The sequence below is a fragment of the Salvelinus namaycush genome, chromosome 8, assembly GCF_016432855.1.
Source record: "Salvelinus namaycush isolate Seneca chromosome 8, SaNama_1.0, whole genome shotgun sequence".
In the NCBI taxonomy this organism is placed as follows: Eukaryota; Metazoa; Chordata; class Actinopteri; order Salmoniformes; family Salmonidae; genus Salvelinus; species Salvelinus namaycush.
The window spans coordinates 29,004,200-29,031,851 of NC_052314.1; the positions used below are offsets into that span (position 1 = coordinate 29,004,200).

Sequence of the window (27,652 nt, forward strand, 5' to 3'; positions counted from 1 at the left end):
GTGCATAGTCTTAATACCATTTGGAAGGAAACACTTTGAAGTTTGTGGAAATGTGAAATTAATGTAGGAGAATAACACATTAGATCTGGTAAGATAATACAAACAAATAAACATGCGTTTTCTATGCACACAGTAGTGTGTTTGCAACGTTTCAGATTGATCCAGTGAAGCATTGCAAGTATACCTAAATGTGCCGAATTTGTCAATTGATACATTTTCAAATACATAACTATAGAGAACATACAAAAATGATATGATAATGCAAAATCTAAAGTTTATACACTCCCAGGAATGTCATACATGATGGATCATTAGCTTATACACTAACTTTCACACATCTAGTTGGCCAGGCGGGGTGGGTGTGGAGCCAGAGACAGCAGGGGTTCAAACTGTAGAACCCAGTTCCTACATTTAATATAAAAATGGATTTTATCAAACAAAACTATGCTACATTTTATCTCTGTGACCCTCAGGATGACAAATCAGAGCAAGGCTACTGAATGTAAGTACATTATTTACCTTCAGAGGGGAATGTATCAAACCAGTTCTGTGATAAATGTTTTGTTGTTGTTGTTGTGCACTCTCCTCAAACAATAGCATGGTATTTTTTCACTGTAATAGCTACTGTAAATTGGACAGCGCAGTTAGATTAACAAGAATTTACACATGTCTATGTCCTGGAAAGTTTGCTGTTACTTACAATGGCATGCTAATTACATTAGCATACATTATCTCAACCTCCCGTTATAGGGACACCAATAACAAAAATGTACACTTAATCCAGTATAAACTAATGTATAGAATGTATTATACAAAGAGAAAAATCACATACTACAGCACAACGGCGGAGTCATGTCTTAAGCGTAAAACTAACAATAATCCATGCCTTCTGTGGATGCTATGAAGTCTAAAAGTTATGGGCAGAGTTAGAAAGTTGTCTGTCAGAAGTATCACAATGTAAATGTAAGTTTAATCCGTCTGTCTGAATATTTCAAGACATGGCATATGAGTGAGCAGTGAGATACCCGATGGGTTGAATGATACCTTTCATCAATCATCTTGAAAAAAATGCACACTTAACTGGAAATCAACCAATCCTCCATCACTAACACAATGGAAGAGTCAAATACTATATTATCTAAAATGTTGAAAATGCGTTGGTGACAGAGTAAAACAAAATGGTACAGTTTGAGGCCATGTGGCGGAGAGTGATGCGGGCGCTGGAGATGGATGAGGTGTGAGCAGGTGGGTCTGGCCAGGTGTTATGTCATTGATGTTTGTGTGCGTCTGTATGCTGTAATTGGTATGTGCATGTTTTGTATTGTTTGAAAAAGTTATAAAATCGTACAAAATAAAATATATTAACAGTTAACACATTTATAATTTTTGCCAACAATTCAGACATCTGCAATCTGATTGGCACACACACACGGATTACACAATTGTCTTGTCTGACCACCGTCTATGGTACAGGGGAGTCAAGGGCTCACTCCTCCACAACCTCCTCTTCAACCCTCTCTGTAACCTGTAAAACAAAGAGTTCTTAATTAGTTATATACTATTATAGGGGTTCTAAAGGATATTGTGTCCTTCCCAAAAGTTCAGCATTGTGCTTTGGAAGTTCATTGGTATTTTATCTTAAGTAAAAAAAAAAAACTTTTATATTTTTTTAATCTGTGCTTTGACCAGAAAAGTCTGAAATCATATGCATTAGCTGGGTTTTAAATCCAAACCAGAATGGAAAAATAAAACATGACTCAATCCAATGCTTTAATGGGGGGGTGCCATTGGTGCACACTTAGGGAGATAGAGCAGGGTTTCGGGACCCAAAGTGTGACCTGGTTATGTCAGAGGTGGGTCACAAGTTAATACATTTCTAATCACATATAATACTATTTCTTCCTAATTTTGGTTGTTGGAGGACAGTTCATTCCTAATTTGGGCCTCGAGCTGAGCCCGAGGTAGAGAATCGGGACATAACACAAATCATGTCACATACACACAAAGGTGATGAGAGAAAGAATGCTGTATTGGTCAGAAAGCAAGCAGACTGGGAGCAGGACCTCAGCAGAACTCTTACCGGGAAAGACGGTCACCACTTGTGCCAAATTATTGTCACTGACTGTTGGTGTACTTTAGGGCTGACCCCAATTAGTCGACTGGTCGATTGTTTGGTCATTAGGCTGTTAGTCGACCGAGATTGTTTTAGTTGAGCAGTAACACATTTTATATACATATATATATTTGCGCCCATCTCAGTGAACGAATCCATTGCGGAGGCCTAGACTAAAAGCCAATTTATGCTTGATCCAAAAACATGGCTCCATATGGAGGGTGTGATGCAATTGCAGCGCCTCCAGAGGCATGCAGAGGCCAAATCGAGCTTATTGCCATGCGCCACCCAAATGTTTTAACAATGCGGAGGGCTCTGTATAGCTCCGCATTGACATGATTTGTTGACGGTTGGTGGGGATGGTACATCCTGTATTAACACAAACTCTCTTCCTTGACAACAGGGAAAGGGGGATACCTAGTCAATAGTACAACTGAATGCATTTTCCACAATCAGAGGGGTGCGGGGGGCTGCCATAATCGACATCCACATCAGACTTGCTCAGGGACAGAACGACAGATGTGTACCTTGTCAGCTCGGGGATTCGATCCAGCAACCTTTTGGTTACTGACCCAATGCTCTAACCACTAGGCTCTGCGAAGTACAATAAGTATGAATGCCCTGACTTCTGCTGAGGCCATATCACCGTAAATGCTACATGGCCAATGCAGACGACAGATTGACCATGCGCCCAGATGCACAATGCACTTCTCTGTCTAGAATGCGCTCTCTCCCGCCAATTTGTGCACATTCATTGTTTCATAACTTCATTGTGTGATTTTTTGCGTTTGATTGTTAGTGTATATCAATTCCCCATTACACATATCACCAGTAGTACATTTACTGTTAATTCCTATAAATTCTAATCTACAATGTTTGTTACTTTGATTATGGTAATTTATTTTAGAGCATTCAATATTATTATTATTCCAGTCTTCACGTTCTCATTATCGGAGTGGACACATTGTTTGCAGAGTGCACAACCTATGCTACACTTGTGAGAAACGAGTTTTGACAATTTAGTCATTGTCTTTTGTTTGGAGCGCTCCTGTCAATTTTGAGTAAGGACGCGCAGGCATAGAAGTAGGCCTATAGGCTACCTGGCCTGCGCGCAAATGTAGGCATATAAATGTGCCCATTTGGGGATCTGATAGTATTTGTGGTTGGCTTAATGCACCACCACTAATGACCTGTGGAGCTACTCAAAGTAATGTTCTTCACCTAACCCTAAGTCTGTTTTAACATCCATTGAGAACAATAGTTCCTCAATGTATTTGAAATATCTCTCTCCCTTTCGATAACCACTCAGCGTGAAAGGGAAAAATGGCTTGCTCTGATCCAATGGAAAAGTTATAAAATAGGCCTACCTTATCAGTGCTTGACTTGGACTGAAATACGTTCCGGTACTCATTGTGGGTGCTGATACTGTTTAAATGTAGGTGCAGGAGCTCCACAATACTTTTGAGCTAATATTCTATAAGAGGAATAGGAGCTCAAGCAGTAGAACATTTGAGGTGCAGGTACTCAGCTCCAGTGAGCTCCTGCCCAAGTCAAGCACTGCTTCTTATCCCTACAGCTGTGTCTGTCCCGAGATAACTGGCGTGGGAAACTGAGGGCCCAGAATATTTTATACAATGTTGCAAGTTCGCTAGTGCAAGCTTCAGGATTCTGCCATTACCCTTCTGAAGTTGCCAGTAATAGGTGAAACGAGGAGTCCTTGCTTGCACACGCTTTTTCAGTTCTGCCCAAAAATGTTCTATAGGATTGAGGTCAGGGCTTTGTGATGGCCACTCCAATACCTTGACTTTGTTGTCCTTAAGCCATTTTGCCACAACTTTGGAAGTATGCTTGGGGTCATTGTCCATTTGGAAGAGCCATTTGCGACCAAGCTTTAACTTCCTGACTGATGTCTTGAGATGTTGCTTCAATATATCCATCCTCGTGAAGCCATCTATTTTGTGAAGTGGACCAGTCCCTCCTGCAGCAAAGCACCCCCACAACATGATGCTGCCACCCCCGCGCTTCACGGTTGGGATGATGTTCTTCGGCTTGCAAGCCTCTCCCTTTTTCCTCCAAACATAATGATGGTCATGATGGCCAAACAGTTCTATTTTTGTTTCATCAGGCCAGAGGACATTTCTCCCAAAAGTACAATCTTTGTCCCCATGTGCAGTTGCAAACCGTAGTCTAACTTTTTTATGCCGGTTTTGGAGCAGTGGCTTCTTTGTTGCTGAGCGGCCTTTCAGGTTATGTCGATATATGACTCGTTTTACTGTGGATATAGATACTTTTGTACCTATTTCCTCCAGTATCTTCACAAGTTCCTTTGCTGTTGTTCTGGAATCGATTTGCACTTTTCGTACCAAAGTACGTTCATCTCTAGGAGACAGAACACGTCTCCTTCCATCATTTTCTGTAATTTTCCAAGATGTTTAAAGGCACAGTCAACTTAGTTTATGTAAACTCCTGACCCACTGGAATTGTGATACAGTGAATTATAAGTGAAATAATCTGTCTGTAAACAATTGTTGGAGAAATAACTTGTGTCATGCACAAAGTAGATGTAGATGCAAAGTAGATGCAAAACTATTGTGTGTTAACAAGAAATGTGTGAAGTGGTTGAAAAACGAGTTTTAATGACTCCAACCTAAGGGTATGTAAACTTCCGACTTCAACTATACACTGAGTGTATAAAAAATTATGAACACCTGCTCTTTCCATGACATAGACTGACCAGGTGAATCCCGGAGAAAGCTATGGTCTCTTATTGATGTCACTTGTTAAATCCACTTCAAATCAGTCTAGATGAAGGGGAGGAGCCTTGAGACATGGATTGTGTATGTGTGCCATTCATAGGGTGAATGGGCAAGACAAAATATTTCAGTGTCTTTGAACAGGGTATGGTAGTAGGTACCAGGTGCACCGGTTTGTGTCAAGAACTGAAATGATGCTGGGGTTTTTATGCTCAACAGTTTCCCGTGTGTATCAAAAATAGTCCAACACCCAAAGGATATCCAGCCAACTTGACACAACTGTGGGAAGCATTGGAGTCAACATGGGCCAGCATCCGTGTGGAACGCTTTTTACACCTTGTAGAGTCCTTGTCGCGACGAATAGAGGGGGTGAAACTCAATATTAGGTGTTCTTAAAGTTTTGTACACTCAGTGTAGGTTAGTATTGAACCTCCTGGCTATTAACCTGCAAATCACCTGGGCTCAGATTCACAAAAAACACTTCTTACGCAAAAGAAAATAATTAATTAATTTTAAGATAGTTCGTAAGTGCAATTCCTCAACAATATCTTCAGATCTTATAATTTTCTTAAGAATTTTTAAAATATCTTATTAATCTTCTTACGATGTTTGTTGCTAGATAACCAATTTAGCTAGCTATCTATATTTCATGTTAGCATATTTCGTACTGAGATTACTGTTCTAAAACATGTTCTTGGGTTTAAAATAATCAATACTGAAACTTTTAGATGAAGTTTGAGTGAATGAAACATGTTCAAATACTTTCATGAGCTTATTCTCTAACTGCCCAGAGTTTAGGACAAGGGTTTAGCTATCTTGGAATTAAGAACAAATCCATTAACTTTATTTTCAAGAATCAATTTCCTCTTAACGTTTTTCTTAGGGAGAAACATAAGAAATAGCGCAAGAACATTTCCAAGAACCTTTCCAAGAACCTTTGAGGAATAGCAACTTTGCTTAACTTTCTTAAGTCTATAGTTAAGGAAAAAATGGCAAATAAGAATACAATTCTTCTTAAGAAGGTTTTGTGAATCTAGGCCCAGGTCCTCCCTCTCAAACTGTAGTGTTTGAAAACATAATTGGTAACAATTTTGCAGAGTACCTTGCGCACCATGGTGTTGAGGTCCCTTCCCCCTAGGGAACAGAAGTAATCCCATCATTTTAAATACTGTGATTTACAACAGATTGTTGTTGGAAGTTTTAGGAACATTTTCAAAGATTAAGGCTCATACCATCTCTTTTCGTTATGTGGTGGCCTCCTCCAGACTCTTGCAGAGGTCCTCCAAATCCTCCTTGGTCGTTCAAGGTCTAGGCAGGACTTGGTCTGGCAGATCTTGTGCTCCAGCGGCTAGCAGCTGAATTGCTAGGAGTTCCAACTGGTTCTCGATAATTGTTTCCAGCTTCATCAGCACGATCATTTGGAATCCTGCAATAGTTAAGTCAAGTACAAGGGTACAGTTAATATTTAAATTCATTTAAATATTTTTCTGTGCTTAGAGAACAACAATATCCCCATAAAATCCTCTGCTGGGGGACAGTCTTCCAGGTGAGCTTGGTGGAGAAACTTCTGAGACAGAATTAATCACATGTTAACAATAACAGATGTCTAATGTATGCTACACTTCATTTGAAAGTTCCTAACTTAGCACCACAAAGATGGGTGCAACCAGGGCCTAAAATGTACTTTTTGGTCTACCAGCCACTGTGGCAGGTATATTTAAAAATCTAGCAGCCAAAATATTTTCCCCCACTAAAATTACACAAACAAAACACAGATGAGCATGCTTTGTAATGTTTCTAAAACAACTGTATTACTAGTAAGAAGTAATGTGGTATATTATTTGATTTCATGTTAACCAAAATATCACAGATGAGACAAAAATGTTCACCTGCCCCTTTAAGGTCGGGAGGTTACCCTGGTAATTCGACTGGAGTCATGTTTGTGCTTGTGAGATTGAGTCTGACTAGTATCCCGTTGCTTCTCTACCCTAGCAGTTTAAACTCAAACATTGAAAAACATCCTAGCTTGTGAACAAAAGTATGTCAATAGCCAAGAAACACAAAGTCTCACTTCATTTAAAGTAAATTAGACTCATTGTTATACCTTTGCGCAGCGCTTCTAGAAATGTATCTGTCACTCAGCTCTTCAAGTGCACACAGCCCCCAGCCATGCAGTGTTGCAGCTCAAGGCAGAAATACATTGAAAACAGCTACTGCAGTATTTATTTTGCTATAAATGTGATCATACTTGACTTTTTATTCACAAATGAGAGTGAAATGCTTGCAATGTGGAGCCCTGACCACCCGCCAACGTGACTGATGAAATAGACATCTTACCCGCCAATGCCAAAATCTACCCGTATTTGGTGGGTGTTCATTTTAGGCCCTGGGTACAACATATATTAAAATAAAAGTGAAAATCAAATATGTGTTTTGAAATAGTTGTAAGTTGAGCTTTTTACCATCATTGGAAAGCGGGGAGACAGCTGTAAAACAAAATAAGACATGTTATTAGTTAGAGGTATTGGAATGTATTTTCAAGTTTCTTTTGAAAGTTCCTAATTTAGCATCATAGTCTACCTCTGGTGCTGCAGACATCGTCATTTTGTGAACTGAATGTTAAAAAATCTGTTTAATAAATATTTATTATACATTTAAATAAAAGTGATAATCAAATATGTATTGTGTTTTCAATGACCACTCAACAATTGAACAAAACAGGTGTGATTCAGTATACTGTAGATCAAGAAACTACAATTGTGATTACTTTAACTCTGTCTCCTTTTTCTGCTCTGCCTCTTCACCATTTTGACCGAAGCACCTGTACAGTCGTGGCCATAAGTTTTGAGAATGACACAAATATTAATTTTCACAAAGTCTGCTGCCTCAGTTTGTATGATGGCAATTTGCATATACTCCAGAATGTTATGAAGAGTGATCAGATGAATTGCAATTAATTGCAAAGTCCCTCTTCGCCATGCAAATTAACTGAATCCCCCAAAAACATTTTCACTGCATTTCAGCCCTGCCACAAAAGAACCAGCTGACATCATGTCAGTGATTCTCTCATTAACACAGGTGTGAGTGTTGACGAGGACAAGGCTGGAGATCACTCTGTCATCCTGATTGAGTTTGAATAACAGACTGGAAGCTTCAAAAGGAGCGTGGTATTTTGAATCATTGTTCTTCTGTCAACCATGGTTACCTGCAAGGAAACACGTGCCGTCAGGCAAGGATAATGCTGTCAGTAAGATTGCACCTGAATCAACCATTTATCGGATCATCAAGAACTTCAAGGAGAGCGGTTCAATTGTTGTGTAGAAGGCTTCAGTCCTGCGGGATCGGGGCACCACCAGTACAGAGCTTGCTCAGGAATGGCAGCAGGCAGGTATGTGTGCATCTGCACGCACAGTGAGGCGAAGACTTTTGGAGGATGGCCTGGTGTCAAGAAGGGCAGCAAAGAAGCCACTTCTCTCTAGTAAAAACATCAGGGACAGACTGATATTCTGCAAAAGGTACAGGGATTGGACTGCTGAGGACTGGGGTAAAGTCATTTTCTCTGATGAATCCCCTTTCCGATTGTTTGGGGTATCCGGAAAAAAGCTTGTCCGGAGAAGACAAGGTGAGCGCTACCATCACTCCTGTGTCATGCCAACAGTAAAGCATCCTGAGACCATTCATGTGTGGGGTTGCTTCTCAGCCAAGGGAGTGGGCTCACTCACAATTTTGCCTAAGAACACAGCCATGAATAAAGAATGGTACCAACACATCCTCCGAGAGCAACTTCTCCCAACCATCCAGGAACAGTTTGGTGACTAACAATGCCTTTTCCAGCATGATGGAGCACCTTGCCATAAGGCAAAAGTGATAACTAAGTGGCTCGGGGGAAAAAACATTTATATTTTGGGTCCATGGCCAGGACACTCCCCAGACCTTAATCCCATTGAGAACTTGTGGTCAATCGTCAAGAGGCGGGTGGACAAACAAAACCCCACAAATTCTGACAAACTCCAAGCATTGATTATGCAAGAATGGGCTGCCATCAGTCAGGATGTGGCCCAGAAGTTAATTGACAGCATGCCAGGCCGGATTGCAGAAGTCTTGAAAAAGAAGGGTCAACAATGCAAATATTGACTTTTTGCATCAACTTCATGTAATTGTCAATAAAAGCCTTTGACACTTATGAAATGCTTGTAATTATACTTCAGTATTCCTGACAAAAATAAGTAAAGACACTGAACAAGCAAACTTTGTGAAAATTAATATTTGTGTCATTCTCGAAACCTTTGGCCACGACTGTACGTTCCATACAATCAATTCAATGGCAACACACAAATTAAACGTGGCCTACTAGGGTACTGTAATGTTAACTGCTAGTTATATAGATTACCAGTAATTACCATGACTTTGATAGTCTCGAAAGTGAGGGTTTTATTTTTTTGGAGATGATCTGTCTCCAAATTAGATGTCTCCTCTGCCCAGTTAACTTTCGTCTTTGCTCTGTCATACGAGTCAAAAATATATATACAGTGAGGGGGGAAAAGTATTTGATCCCCTGCTGATTTTGTACGTTTGCCCACTGACAAAGAAATGATCAGTCTATAATTTTAATGGTAGGTTTATTTGAACAGTGAGAGACAGAATAACAACAACAAAATCCAGAAAAACGCATGTCAAAAATGTTATAAATTGATTTGCATTTTAATGAGGGAAATAAATATTTCACCCCTCTGCAAAACATGACTTAGTACTTGGTGGCAAAACCCTTGTTGACAATCACAGAGGTCAGACGTGTATTGTAGTTGGCCACCAGGTTTGCACACATCTCAGGAGGGATTTTGTCCCACTCCTCTTTGCAGATCTTCTCCAAGTCATTAAGGTTTCAAGGCTGACGTTTGGCAACTCGAACCTTCAGCTTCCTCCACAGATTTTCTATGGGATTAAGGTCTGGAGACTGGCTAGGCCACTCCAGGACCTTAAAGTGCTTCTTCTTGAGCCACTCCTTTGTTGCCTTGGCTGTGTGTTTTGGGTCATTGTCATGCTGGAATACCCATCCACGACCCATTTTCAATGCCCTGGCTGAGGGAAGGAGGTTCTCACCAAAGATTTGACGGTACATGGCCCTGTCCATGGTCCCGTTGATGAGGTGAAGTTGTCCTGTCCCCTTAGCAGAAAAACACCCCCAAAGCATAATGTTTCCACCTCCATGTTTGACGGTGGGGATGGTGTTCTTGGGGTCATAGACAGCATTCCTCCTCCTCCAAACACGACGAATTGAGTTGATGCCAAAGAGCTCCATTTTGGTCTCATCTGACCACAACACTTTCACCCAGTTGTCCTCTGAATCATTCAGATGTTCATTGGCAAACTTCAGACGGGCATGTATATGTGCTTTCTTGAGCAGGGGGACCTTGCGGGCGCTGCAGGATTTCAGTCCTTCACAGCATAGTGTGTTACCAATTGTTTTCTTGGTGACTATGGTCCCAGCTGCCTTGAGATCATTGACAAGATCCTCCCGTGTAGTTCTGGGCTGATTCCTCACCGTTCTCATGATCATTGCAACTCCACGAGGTGAGATCTTGCATGGAGCCCCAGGCAGAGGGAGATTGACAGTTATTTTGTGTTTCTTCCATTTGCAAATAATTGCACCAACTGTTGTCACCTTCTCACCAAGCTGCTTGGCGATGGTCTTATAGCCCATTCCAGCTTTGTGTAGGTCTACAATCTTGTCCCTGACATCCTTGGAGAGCTCTTTGGTCTTGGCCATGGTGGAGAGTTTGGAATCTGATTGATTGATTGCTTCTGTGGACAGGTGTATTTTATACAGGTAACAAACTGAGATTAGGAGCACTCCCTTTAAGAGTGTGCTCCTAATCTCAGCTCGTTGCCTGTATAAAAGACACATGGGAGCCAGAAATCTTTCTGATTGAGAGGGGGTCAAATACTTATTTCCCTCATTAAAATGCAAATCAATTTATAACATTTTTGACATGTGTTTTTCTGGATTTTTTTGTTGTTATTCTGTCTCTCACTGTTCAAATAAACCTACCATTAAAATTATAGACTGATTATTTCTTTGTCAGTGGGCAAATGTACAAAATCAGCAGGGGATCAAATACTTTTTTCCCTCACTGTATAATCTGGTTACAAATAATTCTACAATAGTCACTTGATAGGCCAAACCTCAATGTAAAGTCCCATACTGGAGATGCCCTATTAGATTGTCATACTGAATCCAGATTTCATACTCTCAGTCTTAAACATATTACATTTACCTGTGGTCTCCAGAATTCTGGCCGTTGCATTTTCCATGTCTTGTCGGGTCGTTCACAGTTGAACTTTTTTGGGGTTACCTTTTTTGGTCCATTAGCAATACACACCTTGATGAAGAGGTTACAGTGTATTTTAAATATAACCCAATAAACAGTATATATTACAATTAAAGGTCAGAACACAATCTTTGGTTGTCAGAGTAGAAACATACTGAATCTGTAACAATCCAGGTGGTTGTAACAACCACCACATATTTCACTACTTCATATGCTATTACCACCCCTGCATACAGATGCTTCATTCTAGAAGTAAAAGAGAACAAAATATTTGCATTTCTTTGTGCGATTAGCAGCTATTAAACAAAAACGGCAGAAATACTTTAAAACAGATACTGCAGCATGTGCTCATACTTGACTTTTTACTCGCAAATGTGAATGTAAAGCTTGCACTGTTGAGCCCTGCAAATTGACCAGCCTACAACGTGGCTGGTGAAATAGACATTCTTACCCCACAATACCTTAATCTACCCTCATTTGGCAGGTGTTCATTTTATGCCCTGCTTGTATTTATGAATTTTTGGGAACACAGCCCTGTATCCCCACCATCACACTGTTGTTGTTTACGCAATACAAAAACGGTCCATTATAAATAGCAATCTGGGTCAGGTGGCCATCATCTGAAAGCTTTTCTATTGTCAACATGACTAGCTAGCTACGTTCTAAAATATGACCTTACAAGTACAGTACTCTCTGTGAGAGTGACAATACAAAATAAGGTCCACTGTTTCGATGTGAATGCTTCAATGTTTTTAAATACTATCAAGTTACTGTAGGCCATTTACTGTACCTCTGCTCTGTGACACTTCCAGTTGAGCTTAGAGAAACTTCTGTGAGACAAACTGAATCACATGTTAACCATAACAGATGTCTAATGTATGTCACACTTCAGTTGAAAGTTCTGATTCCAAAAGTATGGCCCAATCCTAAATCACCCCCTAGACCCCTCAAACTCAACTATGAACCTCGAAGCCAGTTCCATTACATTAAAAAAAAAATGTTTCCTCTAATCAGGGACTGATTTAGACCTGGGAAACAAGGTGTGTACAATTAGTTATCAGGTAGAGCAGAAAACCAGCAGGCTCCAACCCTCGTAGGGTAAGAGTTGAATAACCCTGCCCTAGACCCTACTCCTTATGCACTTGAGGAGATCTGAGAGGATTTGACTTATGTGAGCAAATTTGTCATTATTCCAATTAACCCTCTGATAGGCTAGGTTTAATCATATTGTTTAAACCCATCAAATCATCTCAGATCTCCACAAGTGCATAGGGTATGGGGGTCCATTTGGGATTTGCAACAAAATAAGGTCCATTGTTTCAATGTGAATCCTTCAATGCTATCAAGTTACTGTAAGCCATTTACCTTAGAGGTTGAGTAGGTGTTCACAAGTGGTGGTGTCCCACAATTGCTCCATCTGTAAAAAAGGAGAAATGGTAGATAAAAGACTAGATAAGCAGACTAATAGCTGTAGAAACAATGGATTGTCATGAACGCGGTCCTGTACCTAATAAACCGTCCGGTGAGTGTTCATTGTAGTAATAAAGTAAACCTGCTCACCTTTTACTAGTAGACTTCTGAACAAAATGGAGCTGCAAATGAGACAAAGAATCAGAAACCGATTAATCACTTAGTAAATGTATTGTTTCTCATGCACTTACAGTGGGGAGAACAAGTATTTGAAACACTGCCGATTTTGCAGGTTTTCCTACTTACAAAGCATGTAGAGGTCTGTAATTTTTATCATAGGTGCACTTCAACTGTGAGAGACGGAATCTAAAACAAAAATCCAGAAAATCACATTGTATGATTTTTAAGTAATTAATTAGCATTTTATTGCATGACATAAGTATTTGATCACCTACCAACCAGTAAGAATTCCGTCTCTCACAGACCTGTTAGTTTTTCTTTAAGAAGCCCTCATGTTCTCCACTCATTACCTGTATTAACTGCACCTGTTTGAACTCGTTACCTGTATAAAAGACACCTGTCCACACACTCAATCAAACAGACTCCAACCTCTCCACAATGGCCAAGACCAGAGAGCTGTGTAAGGACATCAGGGCTAAAATTGTAGACCTGCACAAGGCTGGGATGGGCTACAGGACAATAGGCAAGCAGCTTGGTGAGAAGGCAACAACTGTTGGCGCAATTATTAGAAAATGGAAGAAGTTCAAGATGACGGTCAATCACCCTCGGTCTGGGGCTCCATGCAAGATCTCACCTCGTCGGGCATCAATGATCATGAGGAAGGTGAGGGATCAGCCCAGAACTACACGGCAGGACCTGGTCAATGACCTAAAGAGAGCTGGGACCACAGTCTCAAAGAAAACCATTAGTAACACACTACGCCGTCATGTATTAAAATCCTGCAGCGCACGCAAGGTCCCCCTGCTCAAGCCAGCGCATGTCCAGGCCCTTCTGAAGTTTGCCAATGACCATCTGGATGATCCAGAGGAGGAATGGGAGAAGGTCATGTGGTCTGATGAGACAAAAATATAGCTTTTTGGTCTAAACTCCACTCGCCGTGTTTGGAGGAAGAAGAAGGATGAGTACAACCCCAAGAACACCATCTCAACCGTGAAGCATGGAGGTGGAAACATCATTCTTTGGGGATGCTTTTCTGCAAAGGGGATAGGGCGACTGCACCGTATTGAGGGGAGGATGGATGGGGCCATGTATCACGAGATCTTGGCCAACAACCTCCTTCCCTCAGTAAGAGCATTGAAGATGGGTCGTGGCTGGGTCTTCCAGCATGACAACGACCCGAAACACACAGCCAGGGCAACTAAGGAGTGGCTCCGTAAGAAGCATCTCAAGGTCCTGGAGTGGCCTAGCCAGTCTCCAGACCTGAACCCAATAGAAAATCTTTAGAGGGAGCTGAAAGTCCGTATTGCCCAGCGACAGCCCCCAAACCTGAAGGATCTGGAGAAGGTCTGTATGGAGGAGTGGGCCAAAATCCCTGCTGCAGTGTGTGCAAACCTGGTCAAGAACTACAGGAAACGTATGATCTCTGTAATTGCAAACAAAGGTTTCTGTACCAAATATTAAGTTCTGCTTTTCTGATGTATCAAATACTTATGTCATGCAATAAAATGCTAATTAATTACTTAAAAATCATACAATGTGATTTTCTGGATTTTTGTTTTAGATTCCATCTCTCACAGTTGAAGTGTACCTATGATAAAAAATTACAGACCTCTACATGCTTTGTAAGTAGGAAAACCTGCAAAATCGGCAGTGTATCAAATACTTGTTCTCCCCACTGTATCAACTCTGTGGTGGCCTTCTGCTATACTGTAGAAGATAACTCACATGGTGCAGGTGGGGAAACTGTCCAAGCAAGCTAAAAGTAAAACAGAAAGTGATGTTAAAATAATACATTTCTATTAATTAAACGTTTTATTCAGTTGTGACCCATTTAATGAATTACTAATGTATTTCAGTGGAAATCCTATTGAATTTAAAAAAAGAACCTCTGTTTACTATTTAATTGCAATCAGTTCCTTATTTACATGACGGGTCATGTGACTTGGATACCATTGTCAGGTACTAGCCAAGTAGTCTAGTCATTCAACAAATCAAATCTATCGCCATCCTTTTCAAAATAGTAACAAAATTATAACATAGCAAAAGGGTTATCAGACCTCATTTGTCACTCTCCCAAAAAATATGTTTTTATGGTCAGACCTAGCTAGCAGCCAATGCAGCTGGAGAACATGCTAGCTAAACTAGCTAATTTACTCAAACATTTTTATTCTGCAAACACAAAACGGTAAAAAAATAACTATGCTACCCCATAACATGTTCATATAAACACGTGTTGTAGTTTTAGTATGTTTCTCTGACTCTACCTGTAAAAATTGTAATATTAGCAGTACTTGAAACAAGCTAAACTGGCTGGCAGCCATTTCTTTAACTGTCAACCGTTGCTATGGTGACGATGGTGTCTTGTAAATAAATTGTAAAGGAGAGTTCAAAACGTTTTTTGGGGGGGAATAAAAAAAACGAGTTAGCTATTTACAAAATGATGTGCACTTACCTCCACAAACACTTTATCTTCTCTTTCAGCAGTTTGATCCAATACGGCCTTAGATATGCAACGTTTCCAGAACGTTCCCAGAACTTTTTTCTTCCAACAACCAAACGGGAACCACAGGGGAATGTTATGTAAAAGTTCTAATTCACCAAAAAATAACGTTATTTTATGAGGTTATTTGAATGTTTTCAGAACAATGTGCACAGAACAACCTTACCAAAATAGCAACGCTCCCTAAAGGGTCTCCTTTGGTTCTTAGAAAAATAACTTTCCCACAATGTTCCCAGAACATTCTGTGAAAGTTATTTTTCTAAGAACCAAAGGAGACCCTTTAGGGAACGTTCTGTGCTAGCTGGGTTACCTAAAATGTCCCTCGATGACTGTTCTCTTGGTTGTGAAGGTAAAGTAGCAAGCCAGTTAAACTCGTTCCCAGAGACTTCTGCCCAAAATGTGCACTTCATGGGGGTCTAGAGCATGAAGTAAATGCCTGACTGTGTTTTGGATTCCCACATATTCCGTTTAGATGCATTAGTTGGTATCCATGTAACTTCCCATAACGGCCCAGTTGATCAAGAAGGAATAAAGCTATTAGCAAGGAAGTCCGATACATTTTTTTCCGTTTATAGAGCCTTAGAGAACTCCACAATGTCCGTAAACTAATGACAACTCCATCTTTATTCCTCAATGACATCTCTCTAATATCTCCCAATGCCTCAAACCGAGGAAAAAATGCAATTGACCAACTCAAGCAAACCAGCCAGAATGTCAACCTGTGCATGAGAGGAAGCCACATTTGCCAAGTAGCCTAAGGCATAGGCTATTTTTCAATAATAGCGTGCAACCGGGCTATTTCATAATACCTACATATTTATCATTACAATATTATATTTCTCGTAATAACGAGATCTGTCTCATATTATTATATAATAACGACAACATGGGTTATTTTCGTTATTGATTTATTTCGTAATACTGTGATGTTATATCATAATGATACAAAACATATTATTTTGCAGAGTGGCAGCAATATACCACCGTAATATTCAATAGGCTAAACACATTTTAGCAAAACTTACATTAACTCCATTAATGAGGAAAAGGAGGGATTGGGAAATAGTTTTGCAAATAATCTCAATACAGTAGCATATAAAAATAACTCACCTTTGCTTCGAAGTTGATCCCATGTTGGAATGCTTCCTCGTTATGCATTGGAATTCTCAAATCATGGCCATCATCAACAAGATTGTACTTTGTTTTCGCTGGCATGACTGCCGACTATCCGTTTCGACACCAGACGGAAGGGGACGAACCTAATTGTTAATCCGAAGCCCAAAACGCGTCCCAAATTCCTTAAATCCAGTGGTCCATTGCATCGAGTAGTCGTCCCAGATCCGTGTGTCACACAATTATCCAGTGGGCTAGGAGGTGTAACTTTGTATCTATTGCTCAAGCAAGTAGACTGGCTTTCAGTTCTGATACAATAACAATCGTGTCTCTCCAGAAAATCTATTCACTTCCTAAATAAGTAGCCCAAGGTTACTTTCAGTGACGTAAAATCACCAAAACTACCCCAACAGTCAAAAATGTTGTTTTCCTGGTCCTGCTGTTTTCCCCACTAGTAAAATGCCATGACCAGCCTAGCCGCTGTCACTCTCCCCATGCATGGATTCTCCAGGCAGATCGGGATTGGAGGAATCTGGGAATTCCTCCTGTTTTCATTGGAACATAGTAATTCATGGTATAATAGGAGGGCGAGTTTGTTTGGCACGGCCCGGTGCCCTGAGTGAGAGTTCACAAAAAGACCAGTGGAATAGTCTACAATATACAAACTCCGCCTACGCGGGGTACGGGGCCATGCAAAACAAACTTTCCCAGTGTCACCCTAGCAGCACTGGGGGAAAAAATAGTTGCTCTTTCTGTTCAACGTAAAGACTATGTAGTGACATGATGGTAGGCTAGTGTTTACATACAGTGTATGCCTTATTGCAGTGCAGGTGTACGGTATGCATACTTATATCACTGTGTTAAAGTTAAATCTAGACTTGGTTTCCTCTATCACCCCAGCTGCCAAACCAACCCTGATTCAGATGACCATCCTACCCATGGTAGATTACAGAGACATAATTTATAGATCAGCAGGTAAGGGTGCTCTTGAGCGGCTAGATGTTCTTTACCATTGGGCCATCAGATTTGCCACCAATGCTCATTATAGGACACATCACTGCACTCTATACTCCTCTGTAAACGGGTCATATCTGTATACCCGTCGCAAGACCCACTGGTTGATGCTTATTTATAAAACCCTCTTAGGCCTCACTCCACCCTATCTGAGATATCGACTGCAGCCCTCATCCTCATTATAGGGCGCATCACTGCATTCTATACTCCTCTGTAAACGGGTAATATCTGTATACCCGTCGCAAGACCCACTGGTTGATGCTTATTTATAAAACCCTCTTAGGCCTCACTCCCCCCTATCTGAGATACCTACTGCAGCCCTCATCCTCCACATACAACACCCGTTCTGCCAGTCACATTCTGTTAAAGGTCCCCAAAGCACACACATCCCTGTGCTCGTCATTTTCAGTTCGCTGCAGCTAGCGACTGGAACGAGCTGCAACAAACACTCAAACTGGACAGTTTTATCTCAATCTCTTCATTCAAAGACTCAATCATGGACACTCTTACTGACAGTTGTGGCTGATTTGCGTGATGTATTGTTGTCTCTACCTTCTTGCCCTTTGTGCTGTTGTCTGTGCCCAATAATGTTTGTACCATGTTTTGTGCTGCTACCATGTTGTTGTCATGTGTTGCTGCCTTGCTATGTTGTTGTCTTAGGTCTCTCTTGTCGTGATGTGTGTTTTGTCCTATATTTACATGTTGTTATTATTATTTAATCCCGTCCCCACAGGAGGTATTTTGCCTTTTGGTTGGCCATCATTGTAAATAAGAATTTGTTCTTAACTGACTTGCCTAGTTAAATAAAATAAAAGTAACACTTGTTTAAAGGGGCAATCAGCAGTTGCTACATCCATTTTTTGACTTATAAGTTAATGATATGTACCCATTGATTGATGAAGAATATCACTTATAAATTCCTCATGAGCTTAGTTTAACTGTAATACCCCATCAGAACCCCAACATATAAGCTTGTTTTACGCCAATGTTTGTAAACAAAGTACATGTAAATGAGCACTGTATAGCCTCAAAACATGGTTAAAACTATAATTTTGGCGCATCAGTCCTTGCATCTATAGCGCTGTCTATGAATTTGAGAGTGATTCGATTTCTCAGGCCCCATCCCTCAGCCTTCTACCAAAACAGTGACACGATTACACTTTGTTCTTTTTTCAACTGCTGTCTGGCCATTTACATTTTTTATGAGACAGACTTATGTTTATGCTTTGGATTACTATACCAACTCCAACTAAGTGTGGGTAAATTCACCTTCAATGGATTTTAGATCAGTTATCTTCATTATAAGATGGGCTCCCGAGTGGCGTAGCGGTCAAAGGCACTGTATCTCAGTGCAAGAGGTGTCACTACAGTTCCTGGTTCAAATTCAGGCTGTATCACATCTGGCTGTGATAGGACGGTGCACAATTGGCCCAGCGTCGTCCAGGGTAGGCAGTCATTGTATATAAGAATTTGATCTTAACTGACTTGCCTAGTTCAAGACATGCTCCAGAACTTTGATGATTAGTAAGCATTTTTAAACCTCCCGCTTTGGGCGGAATGTGTCAATGTGTAGTTCATACCTGCATAATCTATGAGCAGAATTACTGTTTTACTTCAATTAGCCACGAAATCCCTAGTTTGAAAGCAACTATTTACTGGAAGCTGTGCAGCGCCATTTCCCCCCATGTGGGTCAGCCCCCTAGCAATTTGAGTTCCAGCCAATGAGGTTCAGCCCCTCGAAATTTGAGTGACAGCTAGCAAGATGCACACACAGCAGAGCAAGAGAGAGTAATGATGTGGTGCACATATCTGCACATATGTGACGTAGTACGCAATTTTCGTAAACCACTTTGGCTCGTAAGGCTACTTTCAGAACTACTGGCTAAAAAGTAAACAAAAGTACCAGATAATCTCTTTCAATTATTATGATTATGTAGAATAGTGATGTTATTTATAAAATATAGGGAGATATCAATGAATAGACAGTGGCTTGAAACTTAGAAAGAGCAAGACTACCTACTAGTGGTCACCTAAGCTAATGACTGTAGTAAGGTACTCATTATGCTGTGCAGGCAATGTTCTGTACAAGATGTGCATAATGAATGTAGCTTGGTGTTGTATAATGCAGTTCATCTTTGTCACCTGTCTGTAACTTATGGTAAGAAGCAGCGCTCTGCTCCCCAAGGTGTCTCAGATGTGTGGGGAATTGGAGCAGCACCAATTCACAACACTGGCAGAGACTAAAGTATGTAGCTGCATTGACTGACTAACTAGCCTAAGGGTGCATCTCAATAGTTTTAATTTCCTTCCTCTCCTCATCTCTCTTCTCATTAACCATCATTATGTTTATCCAGGCAGTGATATGAATGATTGCAGTTGAAAGATTGTGACATGAATGATTGCAGTTGAAGGGTTGATCCCAACAGTATTATGTCACTTCCTCTCCTAGCTGCCTTATCCATATGGGTGAAAATCATATGGATAATGTAAGGATGCCTTTGGGCATCTGATACCATCTATCCCGTGCTTTCAGATTAGTGTGGATGAGCATCTTTAGACTATTGGGACACTGCCCAAGTCTCACTAGCTCTCTCTCCATTTCTGTTTGTGTACTCAATAGTGTGCTGGCTTTAAGATTAAGATTACTTTATTGGTCAATTGCACACAAGGTACAACTGAATTTGGACTTCCGCTTTTAACCCAACCTCTCTAAAACACACACACACACACACACACACACACACACACACACACACACACACACACACACACACACACACACACACACACACACACACACACACACACACACACACACACACACACACACACACACACAGAGGTTTTGGAGAGGTGCGTGGGGCCTCCATACTGGGTGCCCGGGTAGCTGTTGTTGGGGGGTTACTGTAAGTGCCTTGCTCGAAGGCAAAACAATTATAATCCCAACAGATTTTTCCCATCAGACTCGGGATTCAAATGTACAACCCTCCAGTGGCCGGCTCGCCTCTCTAACCACTGGACTACCTGCATATGCTCCCAGCAGTAAGTTGATTTTTGGGATCAGTCATTATACAGCCTGGTTCTTTAGAAGAGGGATCTCTGATTCTGCCGTCACTGACCATTTCTAATGTAGCTCCTACTTTATAAAATACTACTATTACTACTTACCACTGATACTGATGATACAGCAATTACCGTAATTTCTGGACTATTAAGCGCACCTGAATATAAGCCGCACCCACTGAATTAAAAAAATATATGTATTTTGTACATAAATAAGCCGCACATGTCTATAAGCCGCAGGTGCCTACCGGTACATTGAAACAAATGAACTTTACACAGCCTTTAAACGAAACACGGCTTGTAACAAAAATAAATAGGCTTTTAAACGAAACACGGCTTGTAACAAAAATAAATAGGCCTTTAAACGAAACACGGCTTGTAACAAAAATAAATAGGCTTTTAAACGAAACACGGCTTGTAACAAAAATAAATAGGCTTTAACGAAACACGGCTTGTAACAAAAATAAATAGGCTTTAACGAAACACGGCTTGTAACAAAAATAAATAGTCTTTTAAACGAAACACGGCTTGTAACAAAAATAAATAGGCCTTAACGAAACACGGCTTGTAACAAAAATAAATAGGCTTTAACGAAACACGGCTTGTAACAAAAATAAATAGGCTTTTAAACGAAACACGGCTTGTAACAAAAATAAATAGGCTTTTAAACGAAACACGGCTTGTAACAAAAATAAATAGGCTTTAACGAAACACGGCTTGTAACAAAAATTTAAAAAATAGCAGTAAACAGTAGCCTACCAAGAAAGTCAATGGATTGGAATATGTTCTGAGATTCTTCCGATGGCATTGAGGAGTACACCACATCAGTCACTGGCTTCATCAATGAGTGCATCGATGACTTCGTCCCCACTGTGATCGTACGTACATACCCCAACCAGAAGCCATGGATTACAGGCAACATCTACACTGAGCTAAAGGGTAGAGCTGCCGCTTTCAAGGAGCGGGACACTAATCCGGAAGCTTAATAGAAATCCCGCTATGACCTCCGATGAACCATCAAACAGGCAAAGCGTCAATACAGGACTAAGATTGAATCGTACTACACCGGCTCCAACGCTTGTCGGATGTGGCAGGGCTTGCAAACTACTACAGACTACAAAGGGAAGCACAGCCGGGAGCTGCACAGTGACACAAACCTACCAGACGAGCTAAATTACTTCTATGCTCACTTCGAGGCAATTAACACTGAAGCATGCATGAGAGCATCAGCTGGTCCAGACGACTGTGTGATCACACTCTCCGTAGCCGATGTGAGTAAGACCTTTATACAGGTCAACATTCACAAGGCTGCAGGACCAGACGGATTACCAGGACATGTACTCCGAGCATGCGCTGACCAACTGGCAAGTGTCTTGTCACGAATCCCGCCGAAGATGGTGCCTCTTCCTGTTCGGGCGGTGCTCGGCGGTCGTCGTCACCGGCCTACTAGCTGCCATCGATTCTTTTCTTTTTGTTTCTGTTAGTTTGGGCTGATTGGGTGCACCTGTTTTGAGTTTAGTTTTGTGGGTAGGCTATTTAAGGGCAGTAAGCCCGCTGGCTTTTGTGCGGGCTTGTTTCTCTGTTATTTGGTGTTGGATTGTTATGTGGATTTATTATTTTTTCTGGACAGTTTAGTCCTGTGTTTTTGGACTCGTCTTTTCATGCGCCCGTGTGTTTAGGGCATGATCGTTTTCCCTGTCAACTGGAAAATAAATCCACTTTCTTGAAACCCTGCTCTCTGCGCTTGACTCCTCCACCCAGTACTCCTAGCAGCTCTGACAGAAGCCCGCACCACATATGGAGTCAGCAGAAGCAGCGACCACCCCTCTCCCAACTATGGAGGAGCGCGTCCATCATCATACAGCTGTCCTTCATCGTATCGGGTCAGCGATGGACCAGATGATGGAGAGGATGGAACAATGGGAGGGAGTGGTCTCCCGACGCCCCCTTCAGCTCCCCTGCAGACGACACAACCCACTCCTACAGTGTCATCGGCTGGGACCAGCACATTGCGTCTCACCCCCCCGAGGGAGTACGATGGAGCAGCGGCTGGTTGCCAGGGATTTCTGCTCCAGCTTGAGCTCTACCTGGCTACCGTGCGTCCGACTCCCTCGGGTGAGGAGAGTGTAAGCCTCCTTGTCTCCTGTTTGTCGGGTAGGGCCCTGGACTGGGCCAACGCAGTCTGGAACAGCCCAGACTCGGCTCGGGACCACTACTCGGAGTTCACCCGCCGGTTTCGAGCAGTGTTCGACCACCCACCGGAGGGCCGAGCGGCGGGTGAGCGTCTGTTCCACCTCAGACAGGAGACGAGGAGCGCCCAGGATTTCGCTTTAGAGTTCCGGACCTTGGCTGCTGGTGCGGGGTGGAATGACATGGCCTTAATAGACCATTACCGTTGCAGCCTCCGGGAGGACGTCCGCCGGGAGCTAGCTTGTCGGGACACCACACTCTCCCTCGATGAACTGATAGACATGTCGATCCGACTAGATAACCTGCTAGCTGCCCGCGGGCGTTCAGAGGGGGTCCTGTCCATTCCACCTCCCAGCCCTCCCGCTCCAACTCCGAAGGAGTTGGGAGGAGCTGCATCTAGGGGGACCGGAGGAGGTGGCTCCTCTTGCACCTACTGTGGCCGGAGAGGACACACTTCGGACCGGTGCTGGAGGAGTCCATCTGGGAGTCGGGATGGCAGGCGGAATACTCCTCGGCCACCCCAGGTGAGTAGGCACAAGACTCACCCAGAGCTCACTGTTGGTCACATGTTTTTGGTTATTTTTTTCCCTGCGTTTTTCCCCTCTCTTCAGCATAAGGTGCTAGTCGACTCAGGCGCAGCTGGGAGTTTTATGGATCGCGGACTCGCCCGTAAGTTGGGTATTCCGCTGGTGCAGATAGACCCACCTTTTCCCGTGCACTCCCTAGATAGCCGACCGTTAGGGTCAGGGCTGGTCAGGGAGGCCACGATTCCGCTGGACATGGTAACCCAGGGGGATCATAGGGAGCAGATCAGTTTTTACCTTATTGATTCACCTGGGTTTCCAGTAGTGTTGGGGGTTCCCTGGCTAGCCATTCACAATCCCCTCATTTCCTGGAGACAGGGAGCTCTTCAGGGGTGGTCAGATGAGTGTTCAGGTGTGGGAGTTTCCATCGGTGCCACGTCGGTGGAGAGTCCAGACCAGGTTTCCACTGTGCGCATTCCCCCAGAATATGCCGATTTGGCTATCGCTTTTAGTAAGAAAGAAGCGACCAAATTACCACCTCATCGACGGTGGGATTGCGTGATAAACCTCCAGGAGAACGCTGCACTTCCCAAGAGTCACGTGTACCCATTGTCACAGGAGGAGACGTTGGCTATGGAGACATGTCACGGAAGCTCTGGGACAAGGGTTCATTCGGCCCTCCATGTCACCCGCCTCCTCGAGTTTCTTTTTTGTGAGAAAAAAGGAGGGAGGACTGCGTCCGTGCATTGATTATCGAGGTCTAAATTCAATCACAGTGGGATTTAGTTATCCACTACCTCTCATCGCTACGGCGATGGAATCATTCCACGGAGCGCGTTTTTTCACAAAACTGGACCTCAGGAGCGCGTATAATCTGGTGCGTATTCGGGGAGGAGACGAGTGGAAAACAGCGTTTAGTACCACATCAGGCCACTATGAGTACCTCGTCATGCCGTATGGGTTGAAGAATGCTCCAGCCGTCTTCCAATCCTTTGTAGATGAGATTCTCAGGGACTTGCAGGGGCAGGGTGTGGTAGTATATATTGATGACATCTTGATCTATTCTGCCACACGCGTCGTGCATGTCTCCCTGGTGCGCAGGGTGCTTGGGCGACTGCTGGAGCATGACCTATACGTCAAGGCTGAGAAATGTGTGTTCTCCAAACCAGCCGTTTCCTTCCTGGGTTATCGCATTTCCACCTCGGGGGTGGTGATGGAGTGTGACCGCGTTAACGCCGTGCGTAATTGGCCGACTCCGACCACGGTAAAGGAGGTGCAGCGGTTTTTAGGGTTTGCCAATTACTACCGGAGGTTTATCCGGGGTTTTGGCCAAGTGGCGGCGCCCATTACCTCACTGCTGAAGGGGGGGCCGGTGCATCTACGGTGGTCGGCCGAGGCAGATGGAGCCTTCAACCAGTTGAAGGCAAGGTTTACTGAGGCTCCCGTGTTGGCGCATCCGGACCCTTCGTTAGCGTTCATAGTGGAGGTGGATGCGTCGGAGGCTGGTGTTGGAGCCGTGCTATCACAGCGCTCGGGCACGCCACTGAAGCTCCGTCCCTGTGCTTTCTTTTCTAAGAAGCTGGGTCCGGCGGAGCGGAACTATGATGTGGGGGACCGGGAGTTACTAGCTATGGTAAAAGCCCTGAAGGTGTGGAGACACTGGCTTGAGGGGGATAAATACCCTTTACTCATCTGGACTGACCACCGCAATCTGGAGTATATCCGAGAGGCGAAGAGACTGAATCCGCGTCAAGCTAGGTGGGCCATGTTCTTTACTTGTTTTAGATTTACGATCTCTTACCGACCAGGTTCCCTCAACACTAAGGCTGACGCGCTGTCTCGTCTCTATGACACGGATGACCGGCACATCGATCCGACTCCCATCCTTCCAGCCTCTTGTCTGGTGGCCCCGGTGGTATGGGAGGTGGACGCGGACATCGAGCGGGCGTTGAGGGTAGAACCTGTGCCGTCCCAGTGTCCGACTGGCCTTAGGTACGTACCGCTTGGTGTTCGTGATCGATTGATTCGGTGGGCTCATACAACCTTCTTCGGTGTCATCCGGGGATTGAGAGGACAGTGCGGGGTCTTAGGGGGAAATACTGGTGGCCCACCTTGGCTAAGGACGTGAGACTCTATGTCTCCTCCTGCTCTGTATGCGCACAGAGTAAGGCTCCTAGGCACCTGCCGAGAGGGAAGTTACAACCCCTCCCGGTTCCACAACGGCCATGGTCTCATCTATCGGTAGATTTCCTGACTGATCTTCCCCCGTCTCAGGGGAACACTACCGTTCTGGTCGTTGTGGATCGGTTTTCTAAGTCCTGTCGTCTCCTTCCATTGCCTGGTCTCCCTACGGCCCTACAGACTGCGGAGGCTCTATTTACCCACGTCTTCCGGCACTACGGGGTGCCGGAGGACATCGTATCTGATCGAGGTCCCCAGTTCACGTCCCGGGTGTGGAGGGCGTTTATGGAGCGTCTGGGGGTCTCGGTCAGCCTTACCTCTGGGTATCACCCCGAAAGTAATGGGCAGGTGGAAAGAGTGAACCAGGAAGTGGGTAGGTTTCTGAGGTCGTATTGTCAGGACCGGCCAGGAGAATGGGCGAGGTACGTCCCGTGGGCAGAGTTGGCCCAGGACTCACTCCGCCACTCCTCAACTAACATGTCACCATTTGAATGCGTACTGGGGTACCAGCCGGTCCTGGCTCCGTGGCATCAGAGCCAGACCGAAGCTCCTGCGGTGGAGGAGTGGGTACAGCGCTCTAGGGAGACCTGGCGGGCAGTCCAGGACTCTCTCAGGCAGGCCAGTGAACGGCAGAAGAAGAGCGCTGACCGCCACCGCAGTGAGGCCCCTGTGTTCGCACCAGGGGACAGGGTCTGGCTCTCGACCCGAAACCTGCCCCTCCGCCTGCCCTGCCGGAAGCTGGGGCCGCAGTGTGTGGGGCCATTTAAAGTCCTGAGGAGGATAAACGAGGTGTGTTATAGATTGCAACTCCCTTCTTACTATCGCATTAACCCCTCGTTTCATGTGTCTCTCCTCAGGCCGGTGGTAGCTGGTCCCCTTCAGGAAGGTGAGGTACCGGAGGTCCCTCCGCCCCCTCTGGATATCGAGGGGTCCCCGGCGTACACAGTACGAGCTATTCTGGACTCGAGACGCCGGGTGAGGGGCCTGCAGTACCTCGTTGACTGGGAGGGGTACGGTCCGGAGGAGAGGTGCTGGGTACCGGGGAGAGACATTTTAGATCCTTCCCTCTTGGTTGATTTCCACCGTCGCCACCCGGATTGTCCTCGAGGCCGGGGTTGGCGCGCTGCGGGAGCCGCGCGTCAGAGGGGGGGTACTGTCACGAATCCCGCCGAAGATGGTGCCTCTTCCTGTTCGGGCGGTGCTCGGCGGTCGTCGTCACCGGCCTACTAGCTGCCATCGATTCTTTTCTTTTTGTTTCTGTTAGTTTGGGCTGATTGGGTGCACCTGTTTTGAGTTTAGTTTTGTGGGTAGGCTATTTAAGGGCAGTAAGCCCGCTGGCTTTTGTGCGGGCTTGTTTCTCTGTTATTTGGTGTTGGATTGTTATGTGGATTTATTATTTTTTCTGGACAGTTTAGTCCTGTGTTTTTGGACTCGTCTTTTCATGCGCCCGTGTGTTTAGGGCATGATCGTTTTCCCTGTCAACTGGAAAATAAATCCACTTTCTTGAAACCCTGCTCTCTGCGCTTGACTCCTCCACCCAGTACTCCTAGCAGCTCTGACATGTCTTCACTGACATTTTCAATCTCTCCCTGTCTGAGTATGTAATAGCAACGTTTCAAGCCGACCACCATAGTTCCTGTGCTCAAGAGCACTAAGATAACCTGCCTAAATGACTACCGTCCCGTAGCATTCCGGTATGTAGCCATGAAGTGCTTTGAAGTGCTTTGCAAGACCATCATCCCAGAAAACCTAGACCCACTCCAATTTGCATACCGCCCCAAAAGATCCACAGATGATGCAATCTCTATTGCACTCCACACTGCCCTTTCCCACCTTGACAAAAGGAACACCTATTTGAGAATGCTATTCATTGACTACAGCTCTGCGTTCAACACCATAGTGCCCTCAAAGCTCATCCCTAAGCTATGGACCATGGGACTAAACACCTCCTTCTGCAACTGGATCCTGGACTTCCTGATGGGCCGTCCCCAGGTGGTAAGGGTAAGTAACAACACCTCCGCCACACTGATCCTCTACAAGGGGGCCCCTCTGGGGTGTGTGCTCAGTCCCCTCCTGTACCAACACTATCATTAAGTTTGCCGATGACAAAACAGTGGTAGGCCTGATCACCAACAACGATGAGACAGCCTATAGGGAGGAGGTCAGAGACCTGGCCGTGTGGTGCCAGGACAGCAACCTCTCCCTCAACGTGATCAAGACAAAGGAGATGATTGTGGACTACAGGAAAAGGAGGACCGAGCATGCCCACATTCTCATCGAAG

General features: G+C 43.8%; 1 protein-coding gene and 1 long non-coding RNA gene across 2 annotated transcripts in view; both read right to left on the reverse strand.

The window, feature by feature from the left end:
- LOC120052091 (carboxyl-terminal PDZ ligand of neuronal nitric oxide synthase protein-like) overlaps window positions 1–16,875 on the reverse strand; it is a 243,937-nt gene extending 227,062 nt beyond the window's left edge. The window contains exon 1 of the mRNA XM_038998944.1: window positions 16,396–16,875. Within this exon, the coding sequence (XP_038854872.1) occupies window positions 16,396–16,500 (105 nt within the window). The 5' untranslated portion in view covers window positions 16,501–16,875. The remainder of the gene's footprint in view (window positions 1–16,395) is intronic.
- LOC120052604 lies at window positions 638–15,440 on the reverse strand. Its single transcript, XR_005477392.1, has 8 exons — window positions 15,238–15,440; window positions 14,511–14,541; window positions 12,756–12,787; window positions 12,561–12,612; window positions 11,142–11,246; window positions 7,329–7,352; window positions 6,099–6,292; window positions 638–1,525 (listed from the first exon to the last, which is right to left on the reverse strand). It is a non-coding gene; the product is annotated as an uncharacterized LOC120052604 (long non-coding RNA).
- Window positions 16,876–27,652: the final 10,777 nt, after the last annotated feature.